Source organism: Somniosus microcephalus, chromosome 5 (genome assembly GCF_052327205.1).
Source record: "Somniosus microcephalus isolate GS21.2 chromosome 5, FLI_Smic_1.0, whole genome shotgun sequence".
Lineage (NCBI taxonomy): Eukaryota > Metazoa > Chordata > Chondrichthyes > Squaliformes > Somniosidae > Somniosus > Somniosus microcephalus.
Genome location: NC_140991.1, coordinates 24589523 through 24610406, shown reverse-complemented (window position 1 = coordinate 24610406; position 20884 = coordinate 24589523). Strand labels below are relative to the sequence as shown.

The 20884-nt window shown below is 44.3% G+C and overlaps 1 protein-coding gene across 3 annotated transcripts in view; it reads right to left on the bottom strand.

The window, feature by feature from the left end:
• obscnb (obscurin, cytoskeletal calmodulin and titin-interacting RhoGEF b) overlaps positions 1-20505 on the bottom strand; it is a 656492-nt gene extending 635987 nt beyond the window's left edge. For 2 of the 3 annotated variants that reach the window (XM_085987451.1, XM_085987452.1), the window contains exon 1: positions 18120-20490. In XM_085987451.1, the coding sequence (XP_085843577.1) occupies positions 18120-19275 (1156 nt within the window). In that variant the 5' untranslated portion in view covers positions 19276-20490. Of the gene's footprint in view, positions 1-18119 lie in introns of all 3 variants that reach the window. The other variant, XM_085987453.1, reaches the window with a different exon arrangement.
• Positions 20506-20884: the final 379 nt, after the last annotated feature.

The window sequence follows — 20884 nt, the reverse complement described above, 5'->3', positions numbered from 1 at the left end:
ACTCCAGATGGTGTCTGACCAAGGCTATACAACTGAAGCACAGCTTCCTCCCCTTTGTTTTCCAGCCCCTTGACATAAAGGCCAATATATTGAATTACTTTTTGTACCTGTGCACTAGATGTTGGCGATTTATGTACATGGACACCCAAATCCCTTTACTCCTCCACAGTTCCTAGTCTCTCGCCATTATGAAAATATTCCAATTTGATCCAAAGTGAATAACTTCACACTTTCCTATAATCGAATTCAATCTGCCAGTTTTGCCCACTAACATGCCCATGTCCCTTTGTACCTTCCTGCTCCTATTAACACAACTTATGTGTCTCCTAACTTGGTGTCATCTGCGAACTTGGATATACGACTCTCTATTCCTTCATCCAAGTCATTGATATATCTGGTGAAAAGCTGAGGTCCCAGTACAGATCCCTGGGGAATACCACTAGTCACATCCTGCCAATCAGAGTACATTCCCTTTATCCTTACTCTCGGTCTGTATACGAGGGAGTACATACCAGAATATTAGGCATACAGAACAGCACCAATAACCAACCCATGTCACAAGGTTACCTACAATTCTGTGCACTATTATTTTTGTTAATAAACTCTTGTACGGAACCTCATCAAATGCTTTCTGGAAGTCTGATCTCCCCTCATGACCTCTCCGCATTCATCTTGTCTATTCCCACCAAACTGCTGACCACCCAACTACCTTTTCTGGCTCCCATGTTAGCTGACATTGTTAACGGTTCTCCCTCCTCAGATACTCTCCCTCAAATCTGCCGTCGTCACCCTTCTCCTCAAAAAACCAACCCTTGACCTTGCAAACGACCTCCCTTTTCTCTCCAAAGTCCTTGAACATGTTGTCACCTCCTAAATCTGTGCCCATCTTTCCCGCAACTCCATGTTTGAATCCCTCCAGTCAGGTTTCCGCCCCGCCACAGTACCAAAACAGCTCTTATCAAAGTCACAAATGACATCCTTTGTGACTGCGACAAAGGTAAACTATCCCTCCTCGTTCTTCTTGACTTGTCTGCAGCCTTTGACACGGTTGACCACTCCATCCTCCTTCATCGCCTCTCCACCGTCATCCAGTTGGGTGGGACTGCACTCGCCTGGTTCCATTCTTATCTGTCTAATCGTAGCCAGGGAATCACCTGCAACGGCTTCTCTTCCCACTCCCGCATCATTACCTCTGGTGTCTTCCATTGGTGACAACATCAGAAAACACAGCGTCAGTTTCCACATGTACGCTGACGACACCCAGCTCTACCTCACCACCACTTCTCTTGACACCTCCAGGGTCTCTAAATTGTCAGACTGCTTGTCCGACATCCAGTTCTGCATGAGCAGAAATTTACTCCAATTAAATATTGGGAAGATCGAAGCCATTGTTTTCATTCCCCACCACAAACTCCGTTCCCTAGCCGCTGACTCCATGCCTCTCCCTAACATCTGTCTGAGGCTGAACCACACTGTTCGCAACCTTGGTGTCATATTTGACCCTGAAATGAGCTTCCGACCACCATAACATCGCCCATCTCCACCCTTGCCTCAGCTCATCCACTGCTGAAACCCTCATCAATGCCTTTATGTGAGCTTCCAACCACATACCCGCAACATACTTAAGACCACCTATTTTCACCTCTATAACACCACCTGTCTCCGCCCTTGCCTCAGCTCATCCGCTGCTGAAACCCTCATCCATGCCTTTGTTACCTCTAGACCTGACTATTCCAACGCACTCCTGGCTGGCCTCCCACGTTCTACTCTACATAAACTTGAGGTCATCCAAAACTCGGCTGCCCATGTCCAAACTCGCACCAAGACCCGTTCACCCATCACCCCTGTGCTCGCTGACCTACACTGGCTCCTGGTTAAGCAACGTCTCAATTTCAAAATTCTCATCCTTGTTTTCAAATCCCTCCATGGCCTCGCCCCTCCCTATCTCTGTAATCTCCTCCAGCCCCACAACCCCCAGAGATATCTGCACTCCTCTAATTCTGCCCTCTTGACCATCCCTGATTATAATCACTCAACCTTTGGTGGCCGTGCCTTCTGTTGCCTAGGCCCTAAGCTCTGGAATTCCCTCCCTAAATATCTCCGCCTCTCTATCTCTCTTTCCTCCTTTAAGACGCTCCTTAAAACCTACCTCTTATAATACTCCTGTGACACGCCTTGGGACGTTTTACTATGTTAAAAGCGCTATATGAATACAAGTTGCTGTTGTCCATATAGGCAACATCCAAAAACACTCCCTTATCCACCATGTTAGTGGCCTCCTCAAAAGATTGAACTATCCTGCACAAATCCAGCATTTCACCTGATAGCAGTTGAGAATCTCTTAAAATATCACTGGAAATGGCCAACCCCAACTTATACCACCCATAATTTGTGGTGGGGTCACAAATTAGCAGTTGGGTCTTGACAACATTTATTTGCATATAATGATTTGGCTCCTGCCTGTTTCCAGTGGTAGCTCTGGCCACCTAAATCAAAGTCCACCTGAAAATCACAACGGGTGGACAACGGGCAGACAACCAGCGATAAGTTCTCTGGCCCACATAATTCTGGTCGCACTATTGCCCTATTTTTAGGTGTAAAGATAGCAAGATGAAAATCACATCCATGGGTTCTACCAAATAATGTGCTAGCTGACATAACTATTATTTTTAGCACCACTGATTTAGATGAAATGTGAAAGCTTAGTTGTAATACATTGGGCCATAATTTGCTGTGACAGGGCATCTAACAGCATATGCCATTAGACAGACTTCCTCTTGCACATTTAGGTTTTTTAAATTTTTGCATGCCAAGTTGCTGAAAGTGCACAGCACCGTGGTACAGGGAGCCATTCAAGTGGGGGGAGTAAAAAGAAATGTTGTAGTGATAGGGGACAGTATAGTTAGGGGGATAGATACTGTTCTCTGCAGCCGAGAGCGTGAGTCCCGAAGGTTGTGTTGCCTGCCCAGTGCCAGGGTTAAGGACATCTCCTCTGGGCTGAAGAGGAACTTGGAGTGGGAGGGGGAGGACCCAGTTGTCATGGTACACAAAGAAAGAGGTTCTGCTGAGAGAGTATGAGCAGCTAGGGGCTAAATTAAAAAGCAGAACCACAAAGGTAATAATATCTGGATTACTACCTGAGCCACGTGCGAATTTGCATAGGGTAAATAAGATCAGAGAAATGAACGAGTGGCTCAAAGACCGGTGTGGGAGAAATGGGTTTCGATATGTGGGGCACTGGCACCAGTACTGGGATAAAAGGGAGCTGTTCCGTTTGGACGGGCTTCGCTTGAACCATGCTGGGGCTAGAGTCCTGGCGAATTGAATAACTAGGGCTGTAGAGAGGGCTTTAAACTAAAAATAGTGGGGGTGGAGCGGGAGGGAGGATCCAGGTGAGCAGGAATTTAAAAAATCATTGAGAAATTAGAAAACAATAGAGCAAGATAGAAATGGGGGAAATAATAGCCAGAGTGTGACAGGAAGGGACAGAATGTTTAAAAATAAGAGTGCAACAGAAAATGGGGCCAAAACAAGGAGAAATGGTAAAAAGACAAAGTTAAAAGCTCTATATCTGAATGCACGCAGCATTCGTAACAAGATAGATGAGTTGACGGCACAAATAGATACAAATGGGTATGACCTGATCGCCATTACAGAGACGTGGTTGCAAGGTGGCCAGGACTGGGAACTGAATATTCCAGGGTATCTGACAATTTGGAAGGACAGACAGAAAGGAAAGGGAGGTGAGGTGGCTTTGTTGGTAAAGGATGGGATCAGTGCAGTGGTGAGAAGTGATATTGGATCAGAAGATCAAGATGTAGAATCGGTTTGGGTGGAAATAAAAAATAACAAAGGGAAAAAGTCTCTGGTGGGCGTAGTCTACAGGCCTCCGAACAGTAGCAATGCTGTTGGACAGAGTATAAATCAACAAATAATGGAGGCCTGTAAAAAAAGGTACAGTAATAATCATGGGTGATTTTAATCTCCATATTGATTGGACAAATCAAATTGGCCATGGTAGTCTTGAGGAGGAGTTCATAGAGTGCATCCGGGATGGTTTCCTAGAACAGTATGTAATGGAACCAACCAGGGAGCAGGTTATCTTGGATCTGGTACTGTGTAATGAAACAGAATTAATAAATGATCTCATAGTAAAGGATCCTCCAGAAAAGAGTGATCATAGCATTGTTGAATTTCAAATTCAGTTGGAGGGTAAGAAGTTGTATCCCAAACCAGTGTCCTGATCTTAAACAAAGGCAATTACAATGGCATGAGGGCAGAACTGGCTAAAGTGGACTGGAAACATAAATTAAAGGGTAAGACAGTTGAAATGCAGTGGCAGACATTTAAGGAGATATTTCATAACTCTCAACAAAAATATATTCCAGTGAGAAAGAAAGATTTTAAGAGAAGGGAGCACCATCCGTGGCTAACTAAGTAAAGGATGGTATCAAATTGAAAATGAAGGCATACAATGTTGCCAAGATTGATGGGAGACCAGAGGATTGGGAAATTTTTAAAAACCTGCAAAGGATGACGAAAAAAATAAGAGAGAGAGATGAATTATGAGAGGAACTAAAGACAATCACTATCACTAGGGAAATAGTACTTGGTAAAATAATGGGACTAAAAGACGACAAGTCCCCTGGACCAGATGGCCTGCATCCCAGGGTCTTAAAAGAAGTGGCTGCAGAGATAGTGGATGCATTGGTTGCATTATACCAAAATTCCCTGGACTCTGGAGAGGTCCCAGCGGATTGGAAAACCGCAAATGTAACACCCCTATTTAAGAAAGGAGGGAGACAGAAAGCAGGGAACTATAGATCATTTAGCCGAACATCTGTCATTGGGAAAATGCTGGAGTCCTTCATTAAGGAAGCAGTAGCAAGGCATTTGGAAAATCATAATGCAGTCAAGCAGAGTCAGCATGGTTTTATGAAAGGGAAATCATGTTTAACAAATTTGCTGGAGTTCTTTGAGGATGTAACGAGCAGGGTGGACAAAGGTGAACCAGTAGATGTGGTGTATTTGGATTTCCAGAAGGCATTCGATAAGGTGCCATATAAAAGGTTACTGCATAAGGTAAGAGCTCACGGAATTGGGGGTAATATACTAGCATGGATAGAGAATTGGCTAACTAACAGAAAGCAGGAGAGTCAGGATAAATGGGTCATTTTCCGGTTGGCAAACGGAAACTAGTGGGGTGCCACAGGGATCGGTGCTGGGGCTTCAACTATTTACAATCTACATTAATAACTTGAATGAAGGGACCGAGTGTAATGTAGCCAAGTTTGCGGATGATACAAAGATGGGTGGGAAAGCAAGTTGTGCAGAGGACTCAAAGAACCTACAAAGGAATATAGACAGGCTAAGTGAATGGGCAAACATTTGGCAGGAAAGTGGGAGGTTATACACTTTGTCAGGAAAAATAAAAAAGCAAATTATTACTTAAATGGGGAGAGATTACAAAATGCTACAGTTTAGAGGGACCTGGGGGTCCTTGTGCATGAAACACAAAAAGTTAGCATGCAGGTACAGCAAGAAATCAAAAAGGCAAATTGAATGTTGGCCTTTATTTCAAGGGAGTTGGAGTATAAAAACAGGGAAGTTCTGCTACAACTGTACAGGGTATTGGTGAGGCCACACCTTGAGTACTGCATACAGTTTTGGTCTCCTTATTTAAGGAAGGATATACTTGCATTGGAGGCAGTTCAGAGATGATTCACTAGGTTAATTCCAGAGATGAGGAGGTTGACTTATGAGGAAAGGTTGAGCAGGCTAGGCCTATACTCATTGGAATTTAGAAGAATGAGAGGTGATCTTATTGAAACATATTGCACCTGGGCAGGACCGGGACCGATGCCCTAGGGGGAGTGTTTGCTAGTGCTGTTGGGGAGGGTTTAAACTAAAATGGCAGGGGGTTGGGAAACTGTGCAGGGAGACAGAGGAATGGGAAACAAGGATAGAAGCAAAAGACAGGAAGGAGAAAAGCAAAAGTGGCAGGCAGAGAAGTCAAGGGTTTAAGTCAAACATGGCCACAGTAAATAATAGTTCTAAAAGGTCTAAGAGTGTGTTAAAAAAACCAAGCCTGAAGGCTTTGTGTCTTAATGCGAGGAGCATTCGTAATACAGTGGATGAATTAGCTACGCAAGTAGATGTAAATGGATATGATATGATTGGAATTATGGAAACATGGCTCCAGGGTGACCAAGGCTGGGAACTCAACATCCAGGGGTATTCAATATTCAAGAAAGACAGGCAAAAAGGACGAGGTGGGGTAGCATTGCTGGTTAAAGAGATTAACACAATAGTAAGGAAGGATATTAGCTCTGATGATGTGGAATCTGTATGGGTAGAGCTGAGAAATACCATGGGGCAGAAAACGTTAGTTGGAGTTGTATACAGACCCCCCAAACAGTAATGCCGAGGTTGGGGGGGGGCATTAAACGGGAAATTAGAGACACGTGCAATAAGGGCACAGCAGTTATCATGGGTGACTTTAATCTACATATAGATTGGGCTAAGCAAATTAGTAACAATACTGTGGAGGAGGAATTGCTGGAGTGTATACGGGATGGTTTCCTGGACCAATACGTTGAGGAACCAACTAGAGACCAGGCCATCTTAGACTGGGTATTATGTAATGAGAAAGGATTCATTAGTAATCTTGTTGTGCGAGGCCCCTTGGGGCGGAGCGATCATAATATGATCGAATTCTTCATTAAGATGGAGAGTGAAATATTTGACTCAGAGACTAGGGTCCTGAATTTAAATAAAGGAAACTACGATGGTATGAGGCGTGAGTTGGGTAGGCTGGATTAGGGAATGTTAATTAAAGGGTTGACGATGGATAGGCAATGGCAAACATTTAAAGATCGCATGGATGAACTACAGAATTTGTTCATCCCTGTTTGGCATAAAAATAAAACAAAAAAGGTGACTCAACCGTGGCTAACAAGGGAAATTAGGGATAGCATAAGATCCAAGGAGAGGACATATAAATTGGCTGGAAAAAGCAGCAAACCTGAGGATTGGGAGCAGTTTAGCATTCAGCAAAGGAGGACAAAGGGATTAATTAAGAAGGAAAATAGAGTATGAGAGTAAGCTTGCAGGCAACATAAAAACTGAACGTAAAAGCTTCTATAGATATATGAAGAGAAAAAGATTGGTGAAGTCAAGCATAGGCCCCTTGCAGTCAGAATCAGGGGAATTTATAATGGGGAACAAAGAAATGGCAGACCAATTAAATACATACTTTGGTTCTGTCTTCACAAAGGAGGACACAAATATCCTCCCAGGGATGTCGGGGAACATAGGGTCTAATGAGAGGGAGGAGCTGAATGAAATCAGTATTTGTAGGGAAATGGTGTTAAGGAAATTGACGGGATTGAAGGCCGATAAATCCCCAGGGCCTGATCATCTACATCCTAGGGTACTTAAGGAAGTGGCCCTAGAAATAGTAGATGCATTGCTGGTCATCTTCCAACATTCTATAGATTCTGGAACAATTGCCATGGATTGGAGGTTAGCTAATGTAACCCCACTATTCAAAAAAGGTGGCAGAGAGAAAACGGGGAATTACAGACCGGTAAGCCTGACATCGGTAGTGGGGAAAATGCTAGAGTCCATTATAAAAGATGTAATAGCAGAGCACTTGGAAAACAGTGACAGGATCGGACAAAGTCAACATGGATTTACAAAAGGTAAATCATGCTTGACTAATCTACTGGAATTTTTTGAGGATGTAACTGGTAGAATAGATTAGGGAGAACCAGTGGATGTGGTGTATTTTGGACTTTCAGAAGGCTTTCGATAAGGTCCCACATAAGAGATTAGCGTGTAAAGTTAAAGCGCATGGGATTGGGGGCAAGGTACTGACTTGGATAGAGAACTGGCTGGTAGACAGGAAGCAAAGAGTTGGAATAAACGGCTCTTTTTCAGAGTGACAGGCAGTGACTAGTGGGGTACCGCAGGGATCGGTGCTAGGACCCCAGCTATTCACAATATATATTAATGATCTAGACGAGGGAGCTAGATGTAATATCTCCAAGTTTGCAGACAACACAAAGCTGGGTGGGCGTGTGTGCTGTGAGGAGGATGCCGAGAAACTCCAGTATGATTTGGACAGGTTGGGTGATTATACTGCATCTGCCATGCATCTGCCCAATGTGGGTAAATGAGAGGTTATCCACTTTGGTGGCAAAAACAGGAAGGCAGCTTATTATCTGAACGGCAATAGATGGGAGAAAGGGAAGTGCAACGAGACCTGGGTGTCCTTGTTCACCAGTCGCTGAAGGTAAGCATGCAGGTGCAGCAGGCGGTTAAGAAGACAAATGGTATGTTGGCCTTCGTAGCGAGAGGATTCGAGTACAGGAACAAGGATGTCTTGCTGCAGTTGTACAGGGCCTTGGTGAGACCACACCTTGAGTACTGTGTGCAGTTGTGGTCGCCTTATCTGAGGAAGGATGTTCTTGCCATGGAGGGAGTGCAGCGAAGATTCACCAGATACCTGGGATGGCAGGAATGACATATGAGGAGAGATTGGGTCGATTAGGCTTGTACTCACTGGAGTTTAGAAGAATGAGAAGGGATCCCATTGAAACTTATAAAATTATAACAGGACTAGACAGACTAGATGCAGGAAGGATGTTCCGGATGGCGGGGGAATCCAGAACCAGGGGTCACAATCTAAAGGTAAGGGGTAAGCCATTTAGGACAGAGATGAGGAGGAATTTCTTCACCCAGAGAGTGGTGAACCTGTGGAATTCTCTACCACAGAAGGCAGTTGAGGCCAATTCATTAAGTATATTCAAGAAGGAGTTAGATATATTTCTTAAGGCTAAAGGGATTGAGGGATATGGGGAGAAAGCAGGGACAGGGTACTGAATTTGGATGATCAGCCATGATCTCATTGAATGGCGGAGCAGGCTCGAGGGGCCGAATGGCCTACGCCTGCTCCTATCTTCTATGTTTCTATACTGAGGGGGCTCGACAAGGTAGATGCAGAGAGGATGTTTCCCCTCGTGGGGAAATCTAGAACTCGGGGGCACAGTTATAGAATAAAGGATCACCCTTTTAGAACTGAGATGAGGAGGAATTTCTTCTCAGAGGGTTGTAAATCTGTGGAATTCTCTGCCCCAGAGAGCTGTGGAGGCTGGGTCATTAAATACATTTAAGTTGGAGATAGACAGATTTTTGCAAGATAAGGGAATGAAGGGTTATGGGGAGCGGGCGGGGAAGTGGCTTTGAGCCCAAGATCAGCCATGATCTTATTGAATGGCGGAGCAGGCTCGAGGGGCCAAGTGGCCTAGTCCTGCTCCTATTTCTTATGTTCTTGTGTGCGAGGTGACAACATTGCAACACGGGAAACTGGGCATCTGGGATCTGAGTGAACAGGGCAAACAACTGTGTATCTCCTTAACCAATCAGATTGAAGGAGTGTGAAATTAACAGCGCAAGTACTGAGAAGGAAGCAAAAATTAGAGTGGGTGAATTCAATGTCAAATCATATACAGAAAGAGAAATAAAGAGAAAGAAAGATTTGATTATGAGAGACAGAAAAAAAAAGTAAAAACCATTTAATTTTAAATTTGACATTCTTAAAATCTCCAACAAAACCTGAAGGAATGAGACTCCATGCTTGTAATTTTAAGTTTCAGTGTCAGAGAGCTTGACTGGCAGTAATTAATACTTGTCACGTCGTTAAAAGGGTACTTAGACTGAGACGGACAAGGGGAGGAAGGAACAAAAGGGACAGTCTGTGCTAGAATGGAAGGCAGGAGAGATTAAATGTTGCAAATGGGGATGGCAGAATCATCAACAGCTGCCGCCTGAAAAAATAGGTACAGGGGTTATAGTCTGAAATTGTTGAACTCAATGTTGAGTCCAGAAAACTGTAAAGTGCCTAATCGAAAGATGAGGTGCTGTTCCTCGAGCTTACGTTGAGCTTCATTGGAACAGTGCAAGAGGCCGAGGACAGAGAGGTCAGAGTGGGAGTGGAGCGGAGAATTAAAATGACAAGTGACTGGAAGCTCAGGGTCACCCTTACGGACTGAACAGAGGTGTTCCGCAAAGCGGTCGCCCAATCTGCGTTTGGTCTCCCCAATGTAGAGGCGACCGCATCGTGAGCAGCGAATACAGTATACCAAATTGCAAGAAGTACAAGTAAATCGCTGTTTCACCTGGAAGGAGTGTTTGGAGCCCTGGACACTTGCTTAGAACCTGTTACATCTCTAACTTTTTCCAGTTCTGATGAAGGGTCACAAACCTGAAACGTTAACTCTGTTTCTCTCTCCACGGATGCTGCCTGACCTGCTGAGTGTTTCCAGCATTTTCTGTTGTTATTTCAGATTTCCAGCATCCGCAATATTTTGCTATTGAGTGTCGAGCTTAGTTCATATCCACACGCCTTTCAATGTATTTCAATGGTAAGGCAAACAGTGAGATGCTATTTTCGTGAAGCTAACAGCAAAGCGACGCAACTCGGACACAAACTTTTGGATTTACGAGTTTAACCTCGCATCTGCCCTCGCCTGAAGTTGTTGTAGCATTTGCGCATAAATAACAGCGAGCGCTATTAACCTCGTCATCATTTTAACTGCAAACTATGAGCCAATGTACCAAAACATTACAATGCTTCATTGCTATTTTCACGTACACACAAAAAACTTCTTGTTAGCGAATGGCAATAGCTGTTCGCATTTTCATAGTCCTACTCTAGGGACTAATTTCCTTTGGTAGTGCACTGGTTTGCAAAAAAATTATTTCTGGATTATTTTAATATACAGTTGTTAACCGCTTTATCTTATTGTGTTAACTAATGCACTGTGCGTTTTTACATAAAACACGATAGATTCAATACCCAAACAAAAACACTTCTTTTTAAAAGCACTTTTCAATTAAAAGTAAAAAAGGTTCTAATAAGTAATCTTCTGTTTACAAACACAACCAAAACGTTCAACCATTCATCTACCACCATTTCTTAAAATGAAATTACCAACCCTGTAGCTTTTAACTGACAAAAATATAGGTATTTTGGGATACGTGTTACTTAAAATATATTGTCAAGCTCAGAATATAAACTCCTGGCCCCACGTCTAATACAGTAGCCACAAATTCTGACAACCATTCACCCAATGGAAAATAATTATTAATAATTCAAACAGCTAAACATTTGAAGCACGGTTATGAAACAAACTAGTTTTATTGTTCCCCTTTCTCAAATTAGAAGTCACACAATAAAAATAATTTCACCGTGCATGGCAGTTCTAATATTGTGCATCTGCAGTGTAGCAAACCATTGAAATTACCTTCACTTACTCCAATTAGGAAGAGATTAACTACATAGACAAGGAGTGTCCAAATGTTTTATCCCATTTACTTTTGTTTCTTAATTGATCTGGAATTCAATTTGCAACACATTTCTATTGGAAACAATTTAAAAAATTCAGTATGACAACAGATACCAAATATTATTGTGATACAGACTCCTTGAGCTTGCCAAATATCTCAGGCATTCACGGAAGCAAAGTGTCATCACAGACTAAAATACAATTACTGTACAATTAAAATTAGAACATTTTATGCAGGTATTAATGCTTGGGGGAAAATATTCTCTAACTGTAGGCAGAGGATAAAACTGGTGATTAACTGAACTGATTAATTTCAATAAATGGCCCTTTTGAACTATTTCTTGGCAGACCTAAAGATTTACTGTTTCAAAGCAAATAGAGGAATGACGTTCCATTTGAGCGCTTCTGGCACAAGCCGGGAGTGCATACCAGAATATTAGGCACGCAATCCATCTAATTTTCCGTCCATTTAAATGAATGGATGGAAAATCAGGTAGGCTGTGCAATGGGTTCATTCTCCTCTGTGCCCAATATTGCAATATGATTTTTAGCATGCGATACTCTACATCAGCAGTGCAAAAGCAGACAATTTACTCCTATGTTCCCATGAGAGTTTTCAGCAAAAAATTAAAACTTATTCATTTTAAGATCTGATACATACAAACATTACTATAATTACTTTCAATTAAAGCACTAATTATATTCAATGCTGACGTCACAAATTTAATTCTTCAGTGATTACAGGAAACTTTGTGATATCCGGCACCGACGGGATCGAGCTGTTGCCGTCCCATCAAAACTGCCGGACAAACCAGCGCTAATGTTAAAACATACGGAGCTTTTGAGCTCCATATCTAGCAACAAACCCTGTTAGAGTCATAGAGTCATACAGCACAGAAAGAGGCCCTTCGGCCCATCATGTCTGCGCCATCCATCAAGCCCTGTCCAATCTAATCCCATTTTCCAGCATTTGGTCCATAGCCTTGTATGCAATGGCATTTCAAGTGCTCATCCAAATGCTTCTTGAATGTTGTGAGGGTTCCTGCCTCTACCACCCTTTCAGGCAGTGAGTTCCAGACTCCAACCACCCTCTGGGTGAAAAAGTTCCTCCTCAAATCCCCTCTAAACCTCCTGCCCCTTACCTTGAATCTATGCCCCCTTGTTATTGACCCCCCTACTAAGGGGAAAAGTTCCTCTTTATCTACCCTATCTATGCCCCTCATCATTTTGTACACTTCAATCAGGTCCCCCCTCAGCCTTCTTTGCTCCAAGGAAAACAACCCCAGCCTGTTTAGTCTTTCTTCATAGCTGAGGCGCTCCATCCCAGGTAACATCCTGGTGAATCTTCTCTGCACCCTCTCCAAAGCAATCACATCCTTCCTATAGTGAGGCGACCAGAACTGCACACAGTACTCCAGCTGTGGCCTCACCAGCGTTTTGTACAGCTCCATCATAACCTCCCTGCTCTTATATTCTATGCCTCGGCTAATGAAGGCAAGTATCCCATATGCCTTTTTAACCACCTTATCTACCTGTTCCGCTGCCTTCAGGGATCTATGTACATGTACACCAAGGTCCCTCTGACCCTCTGTACTTCCTAGGGTCCTACCACTCATTGTGTATTCCCTTGCCTTATTTGTCCACCCAAAATGCATCACCTCGCACTTTTCAGGGTTAAATTCCATTTGCCACTTTTCCGCCCATCTGACCAACCCGTTTATATCGTCCTGTAGCCTGAGGCTTTCCTCCTCGCAATTTACCACCCCACCAATTGTCGTGTCATCTGCGAACTTACTGATCATACCTTTTACATTCTCATCCAAATCATTTATGTAGATCACAAACAGCAAGGGACCCAGCACCGATCCCTGAGGTACCCCACTGGACACAGGCTTCCAGTCACAAAAGCAACCTTCGACCATCACCCTCTGCCTCCTGCCACTCAGCCAGTTTTGGATCCAACATGCCAAGGCACCCTGGATCCCATGGGCTCTTACCTTCTTGACCAGTCTCCTATGCGGGACTTTGTCAAAAGCCTTACTGAAGTCCATGTATACCACATCCACACACCTAGTCACCCCCTCGAAAAATTCAATCAGATTGGTCAGACATGATTTACCCTTGACAAAGCCATGCTGACTGTCCCCGATTAATCCTTGCCTCTCCAAGTGGAGACTAATTTTGTCCCTCAGAATTTTTTCCAATAATTTCCCTACCACAGATGTTAGGCTCACTGGCCTGTAATTCCCTGGTTTATCCCTGCTACCCTTCTTGAATAATGGTACTACGTTAGCTGTTCTCCAGTCCTCTGGTACATCCCCTGTGGCCAGAGAGGTTCTGAAAATTTGTGTTTTTTTGCTTAGCAACAGCTTCTAAACAGTCGGCCGTAGCTTGCAAGCGTCTCTGTAGCTAAGCAACAGCTTCAGCTAGACCTTGCAGAGCCTGACTGGTGAAAAAAAAAGCAATGAAAAGGAAAAAAACTTACTGAACCGACTCCTGAATTTTGCCGGTGGATCGAGCATTCCGGACAGTTAACCTCCGGATAAACCAAAGTTTCCTGTATTTTGTAAGTAATGTTTTTAAATAAACACTTTTTTTTTTTAAAGGCTAGTTTGTGGTCGTAAAAATAATCCTGCTTCATTTCATGGGTTTATAACATCCGAACCCTTCTGAGTCAAAAGTGCATCTTTTTCATAAATTATTCCTAAAACTCTTTTTCCTACATGTATGTTTTTTGGGAAGGATAAAGGATGACATTTGGAGTACAGGGGTAAGCATTGGAAATCTTCCTTGAGAGAGGACACTTCCTCCCGCATATTAGTTCGGGACACAATACTATTTTTTTGGTCATGGAACACTGGGAACCAAAGCAAAGAACTTTTTAATTCTTTCCTTTTTTAACCCCTTTTCTGTTATTGAGTTACACGGCAGGAAAATACTGGGCTTTAGTCAGAATTATATTGAAAATTCTGTTCCAGCGTTTATACATGCTATACATTTTACAAGCATCTGGATGTACCCTGATCAACTGTACTGGCTTCCGACTCTAGTGTTGTGTGCAAACCTCCCAAATCCATTGCTCCAGGCAAAACCATGGAGCAGTCGAATTAGGAAATTTTCCAGCAATTCTAGAAATTAGGAGCCAGCACAGCCCACAATCTTTCTTAGATAGATCAGCAGACTTGTAAGGTATAAAGTTGATCTGTCTATCAGGCTATAACAACAACAGGGTTGCAGGGTTTGTAGTGTTGCAGGAGGTTACAGAGATAGGGAGGGTCAATTCAATTTCAATGTTATTGGTCACATAACTAAATACAAGAAGTGAAATCTAGTCAGTGAAATGCTTTTTTCTTGACGAGCCGAGAGCACCAAGAACACTTAGCTGCCTGGTACGCACGGAGCTCGCAAGGACGGCAGCCATCTTCATCAGCGCCATCACAAAAAAACACATACCGACATATACACGCATATATACTTTAATAAATATAAATAAAGCAGACATAAAATAAATAAAAGACATAAAAAAGTCAGGACCATGAAGGAATTTAAACATGAGGATGAGAATTTTAAACTTGAGGCATTCGGGCAATGTTGATCAGCGAGGCGAGGCATGATGGGTAAGCGGAACTTGGTACAGAATAAGATATGAGCAGCAAAGTTTTGATTGAGCTGAAGTTTACACAGAGTGGAGGATGGGAGACTAGCCAGGAAATGTTGGAATAATCAAGTCTAGGAGGTGACAAAAGCACGGTTCAGGGTTTCAGCTGTAGAGGATCTGCCGTATGGGCGGATTCAATATGTAGATACAAGTAGGTAGTGTTTTTAATGGAACGCATATGGGGTTGGAACTCAGTTCAGGTCAAATAGGTAACCAAGGTTGCGAGCAGTCTAGTTGAATCTTAAACAGTGGTTAGAGAGGGGGATGGAGTCGGTGGCAAAAGTTTGGAGTTTGTAGTATGGATCAAAGCCCCTGACTTTAGTCTTCCCAATACTTATTTGCAGCTCATCAAAGACTGGATGTCAGACAAGCACCGGGATAGCGGATGGGATGAGAGAGGTGGTAAAGAGTTAGAGCTGGGTGTCATCAGCACACATGTGCCGATGATGTCACCAAAGGGCAGCATGCAGATGAGGAAGAGAGGGCCAAGGAGGGATCCCTGCGGGGGCTCCTCTTACAGCAGGTCAAACGTGGGAAGAGAAGCCACTGCTAGAGATGCTCTGGCTACAAATGAGTAAATAAGAGTGGAGTGTAGGAAGAGCAGTCCTACTGAGCTGGACAAAGGAGGAGAAGCATTGGAGGACTATGGTGTGGTCAACCATGTCGAAGGCTACAGAGATTACAGTCACACTAAAGGATCTTCATAAGAACAGAAGAAACAGGAGGAGTAGGCCATACAGCCCGTCGAGCCTGCTCCGCCATTCAATACAATCATGGCTGCTCTTCAACCTCAACTCCACTTTCCCACACTATCTCCATATCCCTTGATTCCCTTAAGAGTCCAAGAATCTATCAATCTCAGCCTTGAATATGCTCAACAACTGAGCATCAACAGCCCTCTGGGGTAGAGAATTCCAAAGATTCACAACCTTCAGTGAAGAAATTTCTCATCAGTCCTAAATGGCCGATCCCTTACGCTGAGACTATGACCCCTAGTTCTAGACTCTCCTCCAATAACTTTGGTTAGGTATGCTTCGGTGCTGTGGAAGGGGGAGGAAACCTGATTGGATGATTCAAAACAGGGAGTTGCAGCAGAGATGGGCACGGATCTGAGAAACAACACATTCAAGGATTTTGAACAGAAAGGGAGGTTGGAGATGGGTTATTAGTTTCCAAAGACAAAGGGGTCGAGATTTTTGAGAAATTAGGCTAATGACACAGGTTTTGAAAGGGAGAGCAACAGTGCATCATGAGAGGGAGCCACTTAAAGTCAACTGGCATGGGGGACAGGGAGGGAAGTTAGGTGATGAGGAGTATAGTGGGAATGGGTTGAAGGAGCAGGAGGTAGATCTCACAGATGCCAGATTTGTATAGGGTTAGCACACATCTAATTGGAATGGACCGCCCAGGTTTTGAGTAGATTCTCCAAAACGTCTAAGATTTTTGAAAATGTAAGTCCTATTTTTCAACTCACCTTTGCGTCTCATAATATGGTGGTAATAATACTGAGGTTTTTCCGGTTTTCAATAAATTTTAATTTAGGAGTTACTCTTGGGAGATTTGCTTGATTGCTTTAAAAAGTCAGAGGGGGATTTTCTAGTGCTTCTCCCTAAATTGGCCACAATTTTATTTTTTTGCCCCTACCAGGAGTGAGTTAGAGGGATTGATGGTGCACAAGGCTGCATCATGTCTGGATGGGGCGAGCTTGATGAGCCAAATGGTCCTTTCCCATCCTTCTTTTTGAGATTATCCATATGTTCAAGCCATGTTGCCTTAGAAATAGATAGAACCTGACTGTTGACTCTTGCTTTAGTTACAGTTTGTGGCTCACCCTGAACTAAATGTATAATTAAGGTATTAGCTGTGGCTCAGTGAGTAGCACTCTCACTTCTAAATCAGAAGGTTGTGGATTCAAGTCCCACTCCAGAGACTTGTGCACAAAATCTAGGCCAACACGCCAGTGCAGTACTGGGGGAGTGCTGCACTGTCGGAGGTGCCATCTTTCAGATGAGACATTAAACCGAGGCCCCGGTGGACGTGAAAGATCCCTCAACACTATTTCGAAGAGCAGGAGAGATCGCCCCGGTGTCCTGGCCAATATTTATCATAGAAACATAGAAGATAGGAGCAGGAGTAGGCCATTCGGCCCCTCGAGCCTGCTCCGCCATTCAATGCGATCATGGCTGATAATCCAAATTCAGTACCCTGTCCCTGCCTTCTCCCCATATCCCTTGATCCCTTTAGCCTTAAGAAATATATCCAACTCCTTCTTGAATATATTGAATGAATTGGCCTCAACTGCCTTCTGTGGTAGAGAATTCCACAGGTTCGCCACTCTCTGGGTGAAGAAATTCCTCATCTCTGTCCTAAATGGCTTACCCCTTATCTTTAGACTGTGACCCCTGGTTCTGGACTCCCCCGCCATCGGGAACATCCTTCCTGCATCTAGTCTGTCTAGTCCTGTTAGAATTTTATAAGTTTCAATGTGATCCCCTCATTCTTCTAAACTCCAGCGAGTACAAGCCCAATCGACCCAATCTCTCCTCATACGTCATTCCTGCCATCCCAGGTATCAGCCTGGTGAATCTTCGCTGAACTCCCTCCATGGCAAGAACATCCTTCCTCAGATAAGGCGACCAAAACTGCACACAATATTCAAGGTGTGGTCTCACCAAGGCCCTGTACAATTGCAGCAAGACATCCTTGTTCCTGTACTCAAATCCTCTCGCTACGAAGGCCAACATACCATTTGCCGCCTTAACCGCCTGCTGCATCTGCATGCTTAGCTTCAGCGACTGGTGCACAAGGACGTCCAGGTCTGGTTGCACTTCCCCTTCTCCCAATCTATTGCCATTCAGATAATAATCTGCCTTCTTGTTTTTGACACCAAAGTGGATAACCTCAATCAACATCACTAAAAAACAGATTATCACATTGCTGTTTGTGGGAGCTTGCTGTGTGCAGATTGGCTGCCGCGTTTCCAACATTACAACAAGTGACTACACTTCACTTCAACGGCGAGGTCGTGAAAAGCGCACGATTTAAGTGCAACTTCTCGCTTTCTTATTAATAATCAAAAAGTAGAATTTATAAATGAAATGCCGATTTACCTTTGACGATGACCAGCACCGAGCTGTAGGTCTGCCCGGCCAAATTGGAAGCGGTGCAGGTGTAGCGCCCGTTGTCGCTCTGCTTGCAGTAGAGGATCCTCAGCACGAAGTTGTCCTCGTCGTCGTCGAAGATGACGTGCCGGCGGCCTGCGCTGATAAGCTCGCCGTCTCGCTTCCACAGGATCTGCGGCTTGGGTTTGCCCGTCACCTGGCAGCTGAGCTTGGCGTGTTTGCCTTCGGTCACGGTGCACGTGCGGGCCCAGGCAACCGCCGCGCCCGCGCTCCCGCCCACCACTGCGCCGCCGCAGATCGGCGCGTAAGGCGAACGCGCCAGGCCGTAGCTTCCCGCCTTTTCGTAATCTCGCGAGAGGTGCCGGCCGGCGAGCCCGACGCCGTCGAACGACGTCGAGATGGAGGCGTCCCATGAAGGCATATCCGAGCCTCGGATCTGTTCGCGCCGCTGCTGCAGGTGCGACAACAGCGACGTCTTGGTGCAAGACTGGGGGGACAACGCCGCCTCACCCGGGGGCGAGAGGATGACGAGGGCGGCGACCGCCTGGCTCTCGCCCGCCGGGTTGAGGGCCCGGCATACCAAGGTACCGGCGTCGGAAAACCTGACGCAGTTGATTTTGAGGGCGCTGCCGTCGCCGGCCGACTCCACCGCGTAACGGTTGTTGTTTTTGTCGTCGCTGTCATCGCCGGGCTGGCCCACGCTCCTGCCGTCTTTCTCCCAGCGGACGGTCGGCGTCGGCTTTCCCTCCACCCGGCAGCAGAAGCTGGCGTCGTCGCCCAGGCATACGTTGAGGGAGCGCGGCTGGAGCGTGAAGTAAGGCACGCACTCGACGCCGCCATCCTCCCGCTCGACGCCGACCCGCAGGGTGACTGCCGCGTACGCTTCGCCCACCGTGTTGTTGGCCCGGCAGATGTACTGGCCGCTGTCCCCCGCCGACAGCTCGCAGATGGTCAGAAGGTACAGGTCACCGTCCTCCGCCGTCTTGAACCTGCCGCCTGGCTTGATCGGCACGCTGCCCCTTTCCCACACCACCAGCGGCACCGGGTTGCCGATAATCTGACAGGCCAGCGTCGCATCCTTGCCGGTCGAGACGGCGAAGGTTTTCGGCCGGGTTAAAAACCTCGGGGCGCCGCCGAAATCCATCCTTGATCTTGAACCCGAGGGTGGGGGGAAAAGAAGAGAAACGGAGACAGTCTTAGACTTTGAAGGTCATTAGAACTGGTCTTTCTAGTATAATTCAGAATGCTGTTTCATTTTGAGGTCGCAGAAAAGTCGTCAATCATCACCCTCCCTCCCGAGTTACAGCAACGTCCCAAAATAGAATCAGCTGTCCCCACTTATATCTCATACATGTCCATTTGTAGAACTACTCCTTGACAATACATGCAGAATACTATTAGCAATATCATGCACAACTATCTACGTTGAAAAGTGTAGCTAACAAGTTTAGAGTTTGTTTTCTATCATTGCAATTTTCAGTAAATAATGGAAGTATATTACATCTCACGTTGACGTATTTTTTAAACTAGCTTTTATATATATGTCTGTTCCAATGTAGCACGCATTTATTACTGAATTGTTAAAAAATCTGTGAAAAAGACTTACCTGTTTTCAAAAGAGTGGAAATCACGAAGAACATAAAAAGCGATTTCAAATATAAAAGTCACGTATCGGAGTGTGGATTCCAAGGAGATCTAAATCACACATCCAAATATGTCCAAAAAACGGATTTCAAAAGATCGGATGAAAGTTTGTGAAAGTCATTGGCTGGGACTGTATCCCCCCACCCCCAGTCCCCTGCAGCAGTTTTCGATTTTGCCTTATACCCCGGTCTGTCTCGAATGCTAAATCGTTGACGTACTTTGCTTTACTCAGCCGAAAATCTAAAATAGATGGGTGACATTTGCGCAAGAGATAGCGTTACAGACCGCGATGAAAGGGACAGCATCTCCAAAGCACCCTGTCGAAAATACCACTAACTTTGGGGGGAGGATATTGGACTTCGTTTACCATACTTTCGTGGACAGTGTCCTGCACTATGTGCACTAGATGGGGGCTTTATTAGAAATTTTGGTATCTGTTAAATTACAAAGAAATTCCGAGCCCTTTTGGGAGACGTCCCAGTATTGTGCTTATCGTCCCCTCGATTCCAGAATGGTTTGTTCTACAGTGTAATCTCATAGGGGCTCATGGTGAGATTGACAACAACAAACGTTTGAAGCTTTATAATAAGCCGCCTGAAATTTTATACCAATTTGGCTTTCCATCTTTAATGTTCTGTTTTGATGTAGGATATGGGGTATTATCATATTCCATGATCTAATGCATTTTCAATAAACATTGCAGCTTTTTTGAAAAGTTGCAAAGGAAAGATGATTTTGATTCACATTATTGGAGATAATTTAAGTTCCAATTTGTTAAAGTTCCAAACCAAGACAAATAAAAATATTTATAAACTGTTGTATAACACAGTTTATTACATCCATGATGCTGTAGTGTTTTGACATCTTTTTAGTTTTCAATATTAAAATTGGACTGACCAGTAATTACGCTGGTCAGACCAACAAGATTTTACTGTTACAGACAATCACTAGTAGATTATATTGTAAATGCTTGAAACACATGAATATAGAGAAGTAATGTTCATATACATTATAGTGAACTTATACTGCAGGTTCTGGTTTGAGTGATAGCATTTTTGCAGCAGCTCAAGTGGAGAGTGTGGAGTTAGCCAGCCCACTTACATTATTCT